The 16,730-nt window shown below is 41.5% G+C and overlaps 1 protein-coding gene across 1 annotated transcript; it reads right to left on the minus strand.

Annotated features, from left to right (window-relative positions):
* Positions 1-266: 266 nt before the first annotated feature.
* Positions 267-16,697, minus strand: FIRRM (FIGNL1 interacting regulator of recombination and mitosis). The gene is made up of 25 exons (XM_066192080.1): positions 16,586-16,697; positions 15,988-16,027; positions 15,202-15,290; positions 13,897-14,001; positions 13,234-13,371; positions 12,143-12,305; positions 11,731-11,815; positions 11,079-11,217; positions 10,547-10,627; positions 10,150-10,214; positions 8,623-8,771; positions 7,945-8,053; positions 7,251-7,437; positions 6,833-6,915; positions 6,400-6,451; positions 6,029-6,118; positions 5,165-5,350; positions 4,369-4,491; positions 3,390-3,485; positions 2,857-2,970; positions 2,344-2,448; positions 1,958-2,038; positions 1,158-1,271; positions 688-869; positions 267-535 (listed from the first exon to the last, which is right to left on the minus strand). Exons 1-25 carry the CDS (start codon positions 16,682-16,684, stop codon positions 526-528), a joined length of 2,685 nt encoding a protein of 894 aa, XP_066048177.1. The 5' UTR covers positions 16,685-16,697; the 3' UTR covers positions 267-525.
* Between the last annotated feature and the right edge of the window lie 33 nt (positions 16,698-16,730).

Consider the following 16,730-nt stretch of genomic DNA (forward strand, 5'->3'; position numbering starts at 1 on the left):
TTAGAAATGGCTCCTTTTAACTTTTCAGCTAAGAGATGATTTTAAGATGAATGTACAGTTTATTCAACTTATTTATTTCTGTTTGTATAGTTCTGTCAATGGATGGCACAAGAGGTGCTAGGAACCATACAGTGAATGACCACCAACTGCTTAAGCACCGTGTTCTTTCTGCTCTTAACTGTGACCAATAAAGATTATTTTTAAAGGATCATCCTAGTGTGGAATGGAACCAGCAGCAGAGGTACGTTCAGAGAACAGTAGAGAGCCTTTAATTGTTATTCCTGAGTGTATTTTAAAAGAAAGATAAAAACACCTACTGCCTGGGCCCCTGCATGTGACAGGACCAAGGTCACTGCTACTTTTACAACCGATTCAAACCTCTCTCTATTCAGAATACAATGTCATGAAATGTTTATCTCCACACAGTAGAAAAGAAGCAATATATATACAAACCCACAGCTCTGATGTCCAGTAGTGTCCACTCGCATCCATCAGGCCATGCAGGAGAGGCTGGCACCGCACCCCTCAGTCCATTCTGGCACACAAACGAAGACACAGCAGTACCACAGGGCACTGCCCCGTGTCACAGCTTCTTCTTCTGCAGCCCTCCTGGCAACAAAGGCACCTCTTCCCTCCCGCCAGGGAGCTGAGCTGGGTCATTGTCCCCAAGCCCTGTGGAGCACCTACCGCAAGCCGTCCCTGAGGGTGGCTATGGCTGCGTGCAGAGCCTCCAGCTTCACGGCAAGCCAGCCTGGAGGGGACCCTTTCTGGAGCAGCAGCTTCACAGCCTCCACTGCCCCCTCCATCGAGCCTACTGCTGCCTTGTACTGCTCCTCAGACGGGGGGTGACAGGCTCTTTTTGCCACAGGCTGCAGATTTAAGTAAACGTGTAACATCAATTTAATGTTGTACTTCAGTGATCAGTCTTCACTGAAATGCAAGAAACCCCTTAGGTGGAACAGAGCTGCAAGAGTCCCTTGTCCTGTGAGGGTTCTTGCTGCCTGGCAGGCACTACAGACCATTAGGATATCAGACTAAGGGCCAGCAGTGCAAGTGACCTTTTTTCTTGGAACATGGAGGGCAGCAAGACCATCTCAGCCTTTTCAGAGACTCCCCAGAACTGAGAGAAATTAAGAAGTTTAAAGAAGCACACATACCTCTCCTCTTGACTCCAATTCATCATCCACTTTCAAAAACTCTGCACTCCAGATAATCCTTTCTTGCTTCAGGCGTTCTGTTCGTGCTTCTCTTGTCTCTTCCACCTGCCTTGTCTAGGGAGAAAGCCCCAGGAGAGGTAACTAAACCCAGGCAGCATTACCAACCTTCACAGACTCAATTTATAAGCCAGAACAAAAGGGAGAGAGGGAGGGATTTTAATGTGCCGTTCAAAGAATATTATTCCTCACACACTCTTCTGATCAAAGATTGAGGTTATCTACAGCTTTGGGTTAGCATCACTGGCAGCTATCAGTTCTTTTGTAAATTATCTACTTGCCAAAAGCTGCTCAACCAGAGAGCCCTGCCTCAGGTTACAGCTGCCTCCTCTTCCCAAAGTCACTGCAGCAACAGTGACCTGCTCCTAAGAGGATTTCTTCTAAAATGCAAAAGCCACTGAGATGTTTCATACATGTTCATTTACATATCAGAAACTGATCCAAGAGAAATGGGGAAGTCAAATCAAATCACCAAATTCTATCTTTTTAACAGGTAACTCCTTTCAAAAGTAACAGTGCAATTTAATAGGTATTTTTTCTTTAAGGAGGAGCAGTGTGCATGGGAATGGCAGATGCTAATTCTGCTGATTGAAGCAAGCAGAAAAGTTTAACCAGACAGTTTATTTTAAGGTTATTTAATGGTCATGCAGATAAGGCAAGTGTAGCCCCATGCTATATATTGCTGATAGCAGATGTACAGCATCGACTAAGACAGCAGTAAAATGGTTAAACAATATACATACCTTAGCCAGAAAATTAACAACTTTGTTCTTAGCTTCTTCAGAATTAAGGCACCGAGGAACAACATCTTCATGTCTTGTTTCCTGTCAAAAATGTTACTGGTTGTTCAGTACATTCATGCTAACGAGGGAACAAAAGAGATGATTCCATGATAGTCCCTGCTCTCTTGCAACCAATCTAAGCAACTAGTGCCTAATCTTTCTTCACTTGCAGCTCCTGAAATCTCTCCCAACTGCACTAGCCCTCAGTACTTTCAATGTGCAATAGCATCTGTAACTCAGATTCAGACTGTGCAGCGAGGAGCAGCGAACATTTGAGACAGGAGAATTTGTGTACAACAGAAGTTAACAAAACCAAATGCCTGCAACCAGAGTTGTGCTCTGCTCACCTCTGCAAAATGCGTGAATGCCTCCAGTGCATGCTGGTGAATCAGCCAGGTCTGGTCAGCCAGCAGAGAGGCAAACAGACAGGACAGCTGGGGCACAACCTGCCTCTGCAACAGCAACAAACAGCCATCAGTTCCCAAGAGTTAGCTGTGCATATCTCACCACAGTGATTTCTTATTAAAGAATCGCTCTAAGACTAAGGGACAGGTTTGGGAAATGTGAGAGTGCTACTGCCCTGTCTGGCCAAAGAGCCACTGTGAGGGAGGTGACATTCTATTCTCACTTCTTGTTGCTTCTCGCCAGTGAGAAAGGACTGGCATTTGAACCTCCAGGCATCTTGCATGCACTCAGCATGTCTTGATGAAAAATAAACCTGCTGCAGACTGTTAATCCAAGACAACTGTCCTGGCATTCCTGTATGTATTTAATGAACTCGGTCCTTTAATTATATATTTAAATTAAAATATTTTTATCAAAAAACAAGGCAATTTCACTAAGGCCACAATTCCATTTACCTGTGCTTCTTGTGGAATAAACACCTTTCCCATGGAAGACAGAAAATCCACCATTGCTAGACGGACATGATCCGGGGGATGCAGCTGGAGCAGGGATGACTGCAGTGCAAACACCTGCAGGAGACAAACCCCAGCAGACAGACTGCAGGTGAAAACTGTGCAGGCTCATCTTTAAATCCAGACACATGGAGTTTAGAAACCTGAAGGAGGTATGCTGCACCTGCAATAAAACTGGCCAGGATAAAGCTGCAGGGTGCATAAAGAAATAAACGTGCTCTCTGTAGCACTTCCATATACCTCAATTATCTTACAGAGGAAAGGGATTCTGAAAAGCAGTGTAAACCAAAATGCCATGTGCTTGGTTTAAAGGCCAGGAAAGTAATCAAGGAGGATTATTTCCTTATTAAGAGAAGGCCCGACCATGAAAAAAACTCATTTGAGATTTCAACAAATCACAAAGAACGTGGTTTTCATGTAGTGAATTATTCATAAGGTGATGTTGGGGGTTTTTAAGATTTTTTTTTTTTTTTTACCTGGGTCAGCAGTTGAGCATCTAATGCTTGGATGAAAAATTCCAAAAGGTGAAGCAATAAACACAGTGTCTTCTGGAGACATGGCTCATCTGAGACCTTGAAGAGAGCACAGGATATCAGTAACATTGCATTTTAGCTCACGGAATAACTGCTTAGGAGAGAATGTCAAGTTACAGCAGCATTCCAAAATTGTTAGCCTGACTTCACACAAGTAAAACACTGCATTGTAAGCAGCAAAGAAAATATTAAAATAATCATATCAGTAATTCTAGGCAGTCATATTTTATGAGACCACTTTCTTTGATTTTTTTGAAGAACATTTCTTGACCCTCCTCTCCTTCCACCACTCACTAAAATAAGCACCTAAAGGTTATCTGAACTATTTCTTTTCGCTTTCAGTTCCCAAATGTCCTCACACAATGGCTGAGGTTGGAAAGGACCTCTGGGGGGACACATTATTGGCTCTTCACTCCCACTCTCAAACTTTCTTTTTTAATCTGGAGTGTGAAAACCCTGACAATCCTTTTTTTCTTTCCTTTCTGCAGCTGCAGCCATGAACAGGTACATGGTCACAAGGACACTGCCTGACCCCCTGTGTGTCTACATGTGCTGGGCTGTGCTCTAAATCAATTCACCCTGAGTTTTGTTCACATTCTAATGAATATTTAAAATACGCCAAATTCGTAACTGGTATGAAGCAAAATCAGGTATTTCAGGCTTCTCCTTGAGCAAGTCTGAATGTGACACTGAGTAACAGATGGAGTAACAACGAACCATATATGTAACATTCAGGAAATTCAAGCTTCATGCCTGCCCTACAGATAAACCAGCTGAGAGCAGATGGGCAGCACTGGTACACTGTGCTTTACTGAAACAGTCCAATACAAGTAAAACAAATGGGTAACAACAACCTGAGGAAATGGCACCAGTCTCTCCGAGATGTGCTTTCACTGCTGGAGTAGCAAATTCTCTTTCTTACCTGCTTAGCCTGGAGAAAGGACCAGAACTGACTGAGCACTCCCAAAACAGATGTCTTAAGTTCTGCCTCCAGAGTGGCATCAGCAGAACTGCAGGCAACCAGCAGGGCAGAAAGGGCAGTGTTCTAGGAGGAAAAAATGTGTAAGACCAACCAAAACACACTACATGTAAACCAACCCAATATCCCAGGCTAGGATGAAACATCTAAAATGATACAAGGTGGCAAGAAGCCCAATGTGCTGCATCAGTGGTACAGAACAGCTAATCCAGCAGGAGAGCAGCCAACAAGGATTCCACAGCAGGGAAACCATCCATTACTCTGTTGAGTTTCACACACACTGCAGATAATTTGCTGCACTGGCAGGAGAAGTCTGGCAGTAGACACTTCATGTGGAAGCCTCCGGTTTCTCACACTCCCTCATCAAGGAGACCAGTGAGCATCTTTCAGATTTGATGCTGCATAAAACCAGCCAGGACTTCAAAACTGAAGAGGAATTGTATGCTAAGGTACAGCATAAATCAGAAATTCTGAAGAAAAATTCATCTGCTCAGCCAGAGAGCAAACAACACCTAGAATAACTAGTGAATCACAGAACCTCCACTAGCACAGTAGAGGTCCTAAGGTGCTGCATACTACAAGAAAACATGAGAGTTCTTGCTTATGCATATGCCAGCTAGGCATGGAAAAAAGCTGTGCAACAGACTGAATAACAGGACTGAGGTGATAGCAACAGAATTCTTCTAGTTTGAAAAACGAGAGTTCATTCATTTTTCCAAAGAGAAGCAGATCTCCTTACCACGGGTGGGAGCCCTCCCAAGGCACGGCTGCTGTTCAGCCACTGCTGGCACTGCACGAGCCCTGCTGAGCACAGCTGAGATGCCACTTGTGCCCTAAGGTCAGGATTCAGGGCTCTGAGGGACACGTGCTGCCACACAGCCAAGTTCTCCACCTCTTCAGGAGGAAACTTCTGAACAAATTCTACCTGGAAACAAAAGGTGATAGAAACTAAACAGACCAGAAAACAATTTGATAGCCTAAGAGATGAGAACCCAAAATGCGCTGCTAGTTTGCTTTGGATTTATTATGTGAAAAAAATTGTATAAAGCATTTCAATAAAATCCATCTTTTTATATGAAAAAGGCTTAGAAACTACCACCTCCCTTGTCACATACAGAACTGATTTCTTCAGCTGCTGGAAGCAATGGCCCTAGTGAGTAGAAGAGAGGGCTTCAGCCCCTCCAGGGTACACAGAGAGGCACTGACAGGACAGGACACTCCTCTTGACACCTGATGTCACCAGAACACTCACATCAGTCACAGATGCAATGACAGGACACAGTTCCAGCGAATCTGGGGAGATGTGCTGCTTTCATACTTTGTCAAAAAAAGACTTCATTGCTACCAAGTAAGACTCTTAGAAAGGTCAATATGCTTTTCTTCTTTAAAAGAGCACATCTGCACAAAGTAGGATCCACAGTAAGTAATAACTTACTGTCTGAATGACTTAGACTAAGTAATAATGAGTACAGTAACGAGTGCAGCAAGTGAGCACTCAACATCTTGTCACTTCTCCAGATCTGAAAGGGAATATTTGAACACAAGCCACTGATTCAAATCTCTTCTACTGACAACAGCAGATGCTGGTGCTGTCTGTACTTGCCTGATGCTCTGGAGCCATCAGGAACAGCATTCGCCTCAGCAGCACACCCAGAGCAGAGACCTGGCAGCAGTCACTGGGCCAAGCCTTTACCTGCATTAGGATAAAAAAGCAATGCACCTCGTTACACTGAGGGAAAAATCACCACTGAGCAAACAAGTTCTATACAGGATCTTGTGAGAGTTGTTATCTGGGATCACAGCAGTAACACTGTAAATAAAATAATCAGGGCATATTGGTTTATATTTTCACTGTATTGCTTTTGCTAGTCACTAAGCCAATTTGAAGAACTGGAACAACCTCCATTTGAATTTTTGCTGGTAGCACTCAGATTAAAACTGGTGCCAAACTTCAAACATCACTGTGGTTCTTACCAAGTGGGCAATCACATTAACGTGGTGAGCACACAGCTCAGCTGTTCCATACCTGAAACATGAGAGACAACAGCTTGTGAATCTGTACTTCCTATTCTTCTGCAGACTAAATATTATAAATCTGGCTTGAGAAATTGCCATTTCCTCTAACATATTTAAACTCAATACGCAGACACAATTTACTTGAGACAACCACTTCAAGAATCAATTATTAAATAGAGAATCTACGTTCCTCTTGCTTGCAAGAATGTAAAAACGGCTAAGCCACTTCTACTCCTAATTTTCAAAGGATGTTCTGTATCTGAAAACAATCCAGTTCTGGGACAATTCTGTCTTACAAAAATCTCTCTCAAGCACATTGCAAATTATGTACAACAACAGAATGAGCTGGATCTGTGAAAAACCTGCTTGACTTGTACTGTGAGCATCTTACCGGGCAAGGAAGCACCACGAGTCCATTGCCAGCAGAGATGTGATCATACTGGAACCCAGCACAGCATCCAGCAGGGCACGCTCCTGAGGAGAGAATTACCACAATCTGAATACCACAGGAAAGAAAGCTCTAAACTTTTGTAACAACTTGACCTTCCCTCCTCTAAAAGAGAATAAAAGTTGCCAAGACCACTGAAGTCCTCAAAAACTTTATTTCCCCTTTCCCACCAGTGACATTTGCTGTGTAACTGAACTCCAGCCACGCAACTGTGTCACAGCTGATTTCTACAAAACCATCTCTGAGATGGCTCTCTCTGAGCATCTTTTCAGAGTCAAATCATTAGAAAGAACCCATTCTTTTTAAGTAGCACTTATGCATCAGGACAGCTGAAGAACTGTTAAGTAAAACCCAATCTTACCAGCTGAGGGAAGTGTGATGGGAGTGTGGAAGCAATGAAGGAGCACAGGTGGACACAGACATAGTGATAAAGGGTGATGGGAACTGCTGGCTGTCCAGTACTGACCACCTGTGGCAAACAGACAGGGAGAGAAAGCTCCCCACAGCAGTGCTGGAAACTGAAGAAGAGAGCTGAAAACAAAGACAGGCTGCAAGGGGAGAAAAAAAAAAAGAGAAGAGAACAGCTTGGTTACAGACATGTCAGTCCCATATCCTGCAAGCAACACTGGTATTTGAAGATCTTTGTCTTCAGCCAGAAAAGATGGCAATAACTTCAGTGCTTTTACACCAGATTTATTTTCCTGACTGCCTTCCTCTTTTATCAACTCAGGTGTTTATTAGAGGGTTCAGGCATAAAACTGTGAGATTTTAACTTAGTGAAGTATCAACAAATTACATCCATAGCCATATTCCTACCCTACAAGTACTCTAAATACCACCCCTTCCCTGAAAAAACAAAGACATCTCTGTCTCTGTATCCTTCACTCCTGAGGCAATGAACATCATATCCTGTTTGTCTTGGCGAAAGGATGGAAATCCACAGCGACAATTTTACAAGTTCGGTTGTAAAGGCAACTCCAGCAGCTGAGCCCCTTTGTTTGCCTGGTTGGAACGACTGCTGTGGTGAAGAACTACAACAAAAACCTTTTTAGTACCTTTTTCCCGTGTTCCAGAGAGTTTGCACTTCTTCAGGCTGAGAGGACAGCTTGTCCATTATGGTAAGCAGGAGGAGACACTGGGGCAGCTGCTGCTCAGGAGGGAGACCTGTAGGAGTTTGGGTTTCAAATGTGGAACAAGTTGCCTGGATATATTTACTGTACGTGTAAACTGGCTTTTAAGCAAGTGTAAAAGCAAATTAATGAGCTATCTCAGAATTGTGAGATGTTGGTCAGGGCAGAAATCAAGGAGAAAAGCTTATTTAAACAAAAAGGTGATATTTTCCCATGTTTAAAGGCATGGTACTTTTCACAGAAAATATTTAAGAAAAAAAAAAAGCTGTCTTCCCCTACCAAGAGAACAGCAGAAAAAGTCCATCTTAATTTGAAAGTTTGTAGCAAATGTGGATTGAAATGATGCAAAAGAGCAGAATTGACAGGATTTCTGTTAACCAGATTAATAGTGCAGCTGCTATGAGTACTTTGGAAAAGATGAATTCAGCAACAACATGAACTATCTGTTACAAAATCCATCCATGTTAGCAGGCAATCAGCTCTATCACAGTACTCACAAAAGAACCAGAGACAAGCAAATGAGTACAGAATATTATGGCCCAGGAAGTCAAAATGTCTGATCCCTCAGACAGCACTGGCTGTAAAGTTCTACTTTGAACCCACCTGAATTTTCACTTAACACTTGTTCCATGAAAGGACTGAAGGGAAGGAGGTGGGTGATGAGAGGGTCCAGAGCCACAAGAAAAACCCGGGATATTTCATCTTGATGAACTTCCAGGATCTCTGGAGCATAAAGACTGGGAGGAAATTTGCTGAGGGGGAATGAAAAAAAAAAAAAAAAAAAAAAGTTGTTGAATATTCTCAAAAGACAAATTAATTATTTCCTTGTTCCTGTGAAATAAAAGACAGAAAAGGCTCCGATTTTCGAATATCTGTATAGCCCAAGACTCACAACTCTGCATTCAGCCTTTAAAATAAGCATCACAATCTAATATTTTACTAAACATTTAAAGAAAACTGTATAAGCTCACAGAAAACGTGTGTAAAATATGTAGCACCTCTCAGAAGAAACATATCAAATCACACAGAGTCAAGTGAAAGAGAAAAGCCAAGAAAACACCTTTATACACAATTTGACAGCCATAAATGTCACAGCACCAACTTAACACATGACCCTAAAAGGGTATCACAGTTTCTCTGCAGAGGGAAAAAAAAAAAAAAAAACACCAACAAAAAACCTTGGGCAATAAAAGAAAAAAAGAACCAATAAGAGAATAAAGCCAGAAATCATGAAATGAAAACCTTCTACTCTTGCAGCCTATCAAGTGAACTGTAAAAACGCCATCTTCCTACTCAAAAATCCTGCTCAGTTTCCCTGAGTGAATAAAAGTTTACAACCTTCCATTTGAGAAAAACCTACAAGGTGAGTAAACTTAGAAGAAGAAACTCATAAAAAAACCCATCCCTTGCAGTGGAACATGCAGTGAACTCAGATACACATCTCACCACAGAACCTGGTTTGAATTCCAGCAAAGGGCTGAGATCAGCCCTCTGATTTCACGGTATAAAGACTCATTAGTATAAAGTCTGGGTTCTCTTATGCTTCCCCACCACTGCAGCAACAAAACTTTTTAAAAGGAAAGTGATAAACCCTTTGCAGACATTTCTACGTGTAGCATTAAAAGAGCCTCTGCTTCCAGCAGAACCAGAGTCCTTCTGTGAGATTTCACAAGATTATTAACACAAGAGTAAAGTTATGAAAAAATTCAGGACATTCTGTTTCTGACGCCCTCTTTCTCCAGGACAATTTTTTCCAAACCTGGTCTTAAAGTAGAAGCAATCTGTCAAAAGGCACTGCTGACATCTACATTTAGTTGTAGATATTTTTTTTCTGCCTATCCTACACATGATTTGTTAATAAATCTTGCCATGAATAGTTGCAATGAAGTTAATAGTTTGTCATTATGGGACATGCACAGTATTGACCAAGAATGGGGTTAAGGTAACTATAAAACATAAACCAGTTGATTTATTAAAAAAATATTTTAACTTTCTATACATGAAAAATGATGGCAACAACTCTGGAATGAGAACTGCATTTCTGCATCTCAAAATATTGGTAATTTAGGAATGCCATATGGAAATGTTATTAAGATACGATCAATAATCAACTATCTGTACTTCACATACCTGTATATCTGAAGGAAGAGCTGATGTAACTGAGAACAGGAATCAGAGAAGCAGGCAAGAAATTCCTGCAAAAACCATCAATTTTGAGTGTTACTTTTAAAATAAAATCCATGATTAATCATATTATTTACGGGACATCTCCTACCAACTACTCACTGCCACTGCATGAAACAACCTGTTATAGTTTATTATCCTGGGAAACCCCAGCAGTAACCCTGCACAGGCTTGTGAGCATTTACTGGTGAAGAACTAAGGCAGGTAATGTATGGATGTTAATTATACTGCCCATATGGGATAGCTGTAAATTGTTAAGATATTACACAGTATAAAATGATTCCATTTGCAGACCAGAGATTTCAATTTAATACTAACATAGAATTGAAGTATTAAAACCTACCTTGGTGTAGTGTACAAGGGAGTTGGCAAAGAACCTGCACAGTTTCACTGTCTTCTGGAACAGCCTGAAGTCAGTGCCCTCCTGTCCAAAAGAAGCAGTTCTAAAAGTTAATATAGAGTAATACAATAAAATGGGAAGTTAGATTGCTAACAGTGTTCAAAACCTATTTCACATTTGATTCTCTACAGACTCTGAAGATAAGGGAGGGAAACTTTAAAAATATTCAATATGTATGCTTCAGCATTTTCAAAGCAATATTATGGATTTGACTGACCTTGGGATATTGTCAGTTTAGGAAATAAATAAAAAGTCTCACACAGTATCGTGAAAACATTGTGAAAACTCACTAGAACATCCTCAGTGTACACCAGGCTGTGAGCCTCATTTTCATGTGGTTTCAAAGGTATTCTGTCTACCACATGAAATAAAGAAAACCCCCAAAAAAACCAACCAAATAACTCCAAGCAATAATCCAGCACAAAGAATTTCTCCTCCTCAAGTTCACGGCAGCTTTGGGAGCCTTTTAACTCACCTGTATCTCCGACACCTTCATTTGCTCAGCCAGCTGCAAACAGGAGTCAAAAGAAAGAAGAGTGTCCTTGCACAGGCCACCGAGGATGTCACTGTGCCTCAGGTGGCACTGCAGCAGGGAGTGATGCTTCAGGCTTTGCCTGAAAGACAGGAAGATAACGAAGTATTTAATTGTCAGAAGTGATCGTGCAATCAGTTCTTACAAATCCAAATAACTAATTCTTCCATTTAGCCTTTTATACAGCAGTGACTGGTGCAGTATCTGTGAACACTGAAAGCAGAAACTCAGAGAGAACAACCCTCTCCATGGCCATGACTGAAACCCAGAGAGGCAGGATGAGACAGCCAACTCAAGCCAAAAACAGAATTGCAGGTCAGACCTCTTAATGTTCATCACTCAGATCATTGTGTTGCAAATTTTCTTCTGCATTGCAATACAGAGAGTCAAGTTCCTATTACTTTTTATACCAATTCCTACCTACTTTCACTGGCAGTGCTTTTATATTACCTCCTAGCTAAATTTCTAAATGTCCTTACTAAATATCTACATTGAATTCTCTCATTTTAATTTTATTAGAAACCCTGAGCACAAAGCAATTGAGACACTCATTATTTAAAACTACACAATAAAATCCAAAGATTTAGCTACATACTTGATTATGAACTTCCACGTGTTGGCATGAAGAGCGTGGTCCATGTTGGAAATGACAGAGCAGATCTCCAGCACAGTGTGGATTACTAAGGGAATAACAGCAGCAGCAACAGAGTTAAATCAGATTTATGAGTTCACAGCAATCCCAAGAGAATACCAGCACACAGACATGAACTGGGAAAATAGCTCAGCGTTTAGGTGTTGCCCCTTTCCCACAAACCTACACAACATTCCCATAGAGGAAGCCTCAGGAGAAAAACAGAAATATTTCGAGTTCAAAATGCAGCTTTCTGAAAAGCTGGTCAGGACAGCAGGAACTGAGCACACTCAGAAACCTGTTTTAAAATTTCAAACATGCTCTCCATAGGAAAAAAGACTGAGCAAGACTAAAAAAGTATCAAATTCATGTATACCTGACACCATATATGTGATGTCATCTTCAGCGGAAGCAGGGCCTATGGAAATCAAATCAACCAGTTCCATCAGCTGCTTCTGAAGGGAGTAAGTTTCCTTAAACATGGATTGTAGAAGGTCAGAAATTAAGTGCAGGTGCCCATAGTACACTGATTCACTGTCCTGAAATAGAGAGGAAGAGGTCTGTAAAAGAGCTCAGGACTCACAGCCTGATTTTTCACATGCAGAAAACACCAAGAGCTTTGCCATACATTTCTCTGGAAAGAAAGGACAAGGCACAGACGTACCTACTTTAACTCAATAAACAGACCCTGAGCACTCAATATAAAATATGTTCACCTGCAGCTCATGGGAAATTAAGGAGGTCTGGCTGCCTCTTGTGAGTTTAGGGGACTCTGGATCAGGCCACCGTGCATGAACCTAAGATCGTATTTCTGAACCAAACAGGACAATGTCAGCAGCAAAGGAAGCTGCACTCCAAAGACTTCCCAATACTTTCATATTAGAATTACTAGATAAAGACACAGCACCTGAGTTCTGACATGGAAAACTGATGTAAATGTCCCCATAAGAAAGAAGTATCAAACATGAAAATGAAAGGCAACCAAAAGTTAGTGGATCCTTATGATAACTTTGTTTTATTTTCAATGCTTAGAGGGAATTACTGTTGCATCTGAAAATCCAGATCAGTCCATATCTGAAACTGATACACACTGATCACCAACATAAATCTGCTAATCTCAACTTTCAATCCACTCTGGAACTTGCCATTTGTAGCTCTGTAAATACTGTAGCCATTAGGACTGCACAGATCCCTCAGAGCACTCTGCTCCTGAGCAGAATGTTCAGTTAACATTGATGCAAAGGATGGGAATAGCCTGAGCCTCTCACCAGCAGGTCAGATTTGCTGGGCAGACAGATGAAAAATCATCTTTGTACTTGTGCACTGAGCGCATTCTGAAAACAACTTAACAGCTAAGATTAAAAGAATAAAACGTTGACAACAGTATCATTTCAAAATAAGACCTTCTAAAGTGTTTGCTAAGAGCCAAGGAGCACAAGGATTTCTGTGCTCCCAGCAGAGCCCCACCTTGCAGTGCGTGAAGGTGCTCTTCACCACGCAGAGGACGGAGGAAGGGAGGGAACGGATGCTCTGCAGGGACACCTCCTGCACCGAGCACAGGTGGCGCACACAGCCCGTCAGCGTCTCCAGCAGCTGCACCACGGTCTGACAGGAGAGTGAACAACACCAGTCACTCCTGCAACACCTCCAAAAGCATCTTTTCTTAGCTCAAATACACCTGGATTTTTATGGCATTTAGAGTTCAGTGCTATTTGCACGAATAAGCAGTTTGTTAAAGATGAATGAAACTCCAGTGCTTTTCTCTGATACCATTTCCTCTGTGAAAGCTCCTTGTTTCTTTCACCATCGTTCTCAATTTACAAAAATGTTAAAACTCAGAATGAAGTGACTGTATAAACAGGTGCCAGGTTCACTCTAAATATGGGGAGTCACATTCTATCTGCAGGAGGGACTTAAGCAGAATTTGAGATTATTTTTTAAGTTATTATTAGCATCACACGCTAGATTGTAATCAAATCATTCACAAAATGAACTGACTACAAAGGAAGACTAAATTACATTTTAACCATCAGTAGCTGGCAAAAACATTCTAAAAACCTTTTAGTAGTTCAGGCAAAAGCAAAGAGTGACGTAAACATTATTTTGACAGCTTTATGTGATGGGACTTGCCTGCAGGAGATTCCTTACAGTACTGCATAGCTCTGTACTCTGGCTGGTCAGTCCTTTGGCCTTGCTGGATAATTCACACATCAAGTTATCAAAGAACTGCAGAGTCTGGCAGAACACAACAAAACTGAAACATTTTACTTACAAAGGTACACATACAAATAATAACACCATTCTATACCTGCCTGCTTTCCTGGCACGGAGGCACAGAGAAAACTCACAGCCGAAAACGCTTTCCAGCATTTCAGTCATAGAGCATGATATAACAAGAAGAAAAACCATTTTTTAATATGTATATTATAGACAGAAGATATTGCAGCTGTTATTTTTTCTTTGATCTGTTGCTAAAACAAGCTTCACAGCTAATTTGCTTGAAATACATCCACCTCATTCTACCACAGATTTTTTTACTTAGTTAAAACCACGTAATTTAAAAACGATTTTCATTTTGTCTCAGAAAAAATATTTGTTTGTTGAGAATGATTTTTTAAGATTTTGAACGCATTAAACAATAAGTCTGTGATGTACAAACAACGTCTATTTCTACTTTAGTTGAGGATTTTGGATATCTGGTGTTACTGTTGAGACTGCAAAGGCAGTGAGGTGCTTCTGGGCAGATGCAGGATAAACAGTGGCACAGTGATCCTTTACCAGGATATGCCTATTATGAGACAATTTTCTTGTAATCGCCGAAAATTTATTACTTGAGCTAAAATAAGAGAAAGGAAAATCAAGTGGCCATTTTTACTGGCTTCTTAAAATGGACAAGCTGAGGCCTAAAACTTAAATCAGTAATTTGGCACTGCTTTACTTCACTTAAAACACGAGCACTGCTTTTAATACAACTATGGCATAAAATTTTCCATTGTTTAATTAAAAAAAAAACATGTGTGAGGTCAGTATGGTCTAAAAGCTTATTCACTATATTAATTCACAAATTTCACAACATTTACTCATGATATGAGAGTGTTGAGCTCTTCAGTTTACTTGTCCTGAGAAACTCCCTCACTTAAAAATTCTCCACCTTGGCCATTTTATAAAAAACACAGTCTTCTCAGAAAGAAATAAAACCCAAGTCTATCGCTGAATACACAAAGTGGAATATTGTATATTTGATTCTATCCCTACTGTAAAGAATGAGATCACAGAAACAGTTCAACACAACACTGTGAAAACTCTTAAAGGGTAAAATTTCAGTTTTTATATCCCACAGACACTGTGAAACCCCAAAAGAAGAATCACTGCAATCCAAGCAGGTTCTAACACTGGACTGACTGACAATTCCACAGTTAACTGAAGTTGTCCTACCTTAGGCAATACTTTTGAGAAAAAAACTTGTTCCACATCTTCAAGGCTGATATGTGGCAAAAACATTTCAGTCAGGATCCTCAAAACACCTGCAAGGAAAAAACATTTACAATGTGTAATTCTCAGAAACATACAGCAACCTACCAGAGGAAACAAAGAACTGCAGAAAGCAAAACCAGATCAGGCACTTGATTTTGAGAGAGGCAACCGAGCATTTGCCTTATCTGAAACGCATGAAAACACACATACGTTATCTGAGAAATCAAATTACTGCAACAGCTCCAACATGCACAAACCCATCAAAAATAACAGCACACCTGACTCAACTTAGCTGAAGGCTGAGCACAACTGCCAGCCTACAGATCTAGTATTTGCCACGTTACAAAGTGCAAATAGTTGCACATTTTATAATGCAACATAATTTGCATTGTAACACTGAGTTTTAGCAACACTCAATACAGTTACATACGAGCCCCATTTTCTTTTAGCTATCAGCTTTGTCACCCGGAAAATAACTGCCCAAAAGACAATAAAACATTAGATAAATAACACCCGTCTTTTGTGTATTTAAAGACCAGAAGTAGCAGAAAAGAAAAAGCAGCAGAGTTTCTATAGGGGCATTTATAAAGCTTATTCAACACGCAGCTAGTGGAAATGTGCAAGGTCCAGCAGGATTGCTGAAGACTCTGAAAAGTTGCAGCAGAAGTATTTTAAGCACTGCCGTGATTTTATCGCAATTGCAATACAGGGCTCTACAGGAAGAGGCACTTCTTAGCCATTACTTACGAATATGCTCAGTCCAGTCTTCAGACTCTTGATACATTGAGTAAAAATGTTAAAGAAAATCAAACTTGTTCTGCTATGAAGAATACCTTTAAAGCACCGGCAAAAGCCACAGCGACTTCTATGACTGTCTCGTGTACGTATGAAATTGGTGGGGATGCTCCATAACCAACGCAGGCTGAGAGCCCGGAGTACCCACAGGATCAGCAAAAGTATTTCCAAAATGTATTAGAGAGTAAGTCGTCAGGGTTTTTTATTTTCTTTTTTTTTTTTCTTTCTTTTGGTGGTGTGTGGTTTGGGGTTTTTTAGAGGGTTGGGTTTCTTTTGTTCGGGGTGGGTGGGTAGGTGAGAGGTGTGTCGGGGAGTTATCTACAGCGCTAAATGAACCACACGCGTTTTCTAGATTCTCTGAATCTTTTATTCCAGGGAAAGGCTGTACCCGTCTCCAGCGAACTTCCCGGCCCCTCACAAAGGTCTCACCGCTCTCCCTCACACAGGTGTGCTTGAACCGCGGAACTCTGAAGGATGCGCACACACCTCCCCCCACCACCACTCCCGTGCCTTTCCCGCAGCCACCCCAGCGCCCTGCAGGGAAGGATATAAGGAGCCGGGGCAGCACGGCGGGCAGCTCCCGGCGGCAGAGCTCCCAGTCCCAGGCGCCCAGCTCCCGCAGGAGCAGCTCGGGGTCCGCCTGGGACATGGCGGCGTGCGCTCCCCTCAGCGCGGGCGGCGGCGGGAGGGAAAGG

This window comes from Chamaea fasciata, unplaced genomic scaffold (genome assembly GCF_029207755.1).
Source record: "Chamaea fasciata isolate MVZ Bird 193981 ecotype frontalis unplaced genomic scaffold, bChaFas1.0.hap1 SCAF_10, whole genome shotgun sequence".
Lineage (NCBI taxonomy): Eukaryota > Metazoa > Chordata > Aves > Passeriformes > Sylviidae > Chamaea > Chamaea fasciata.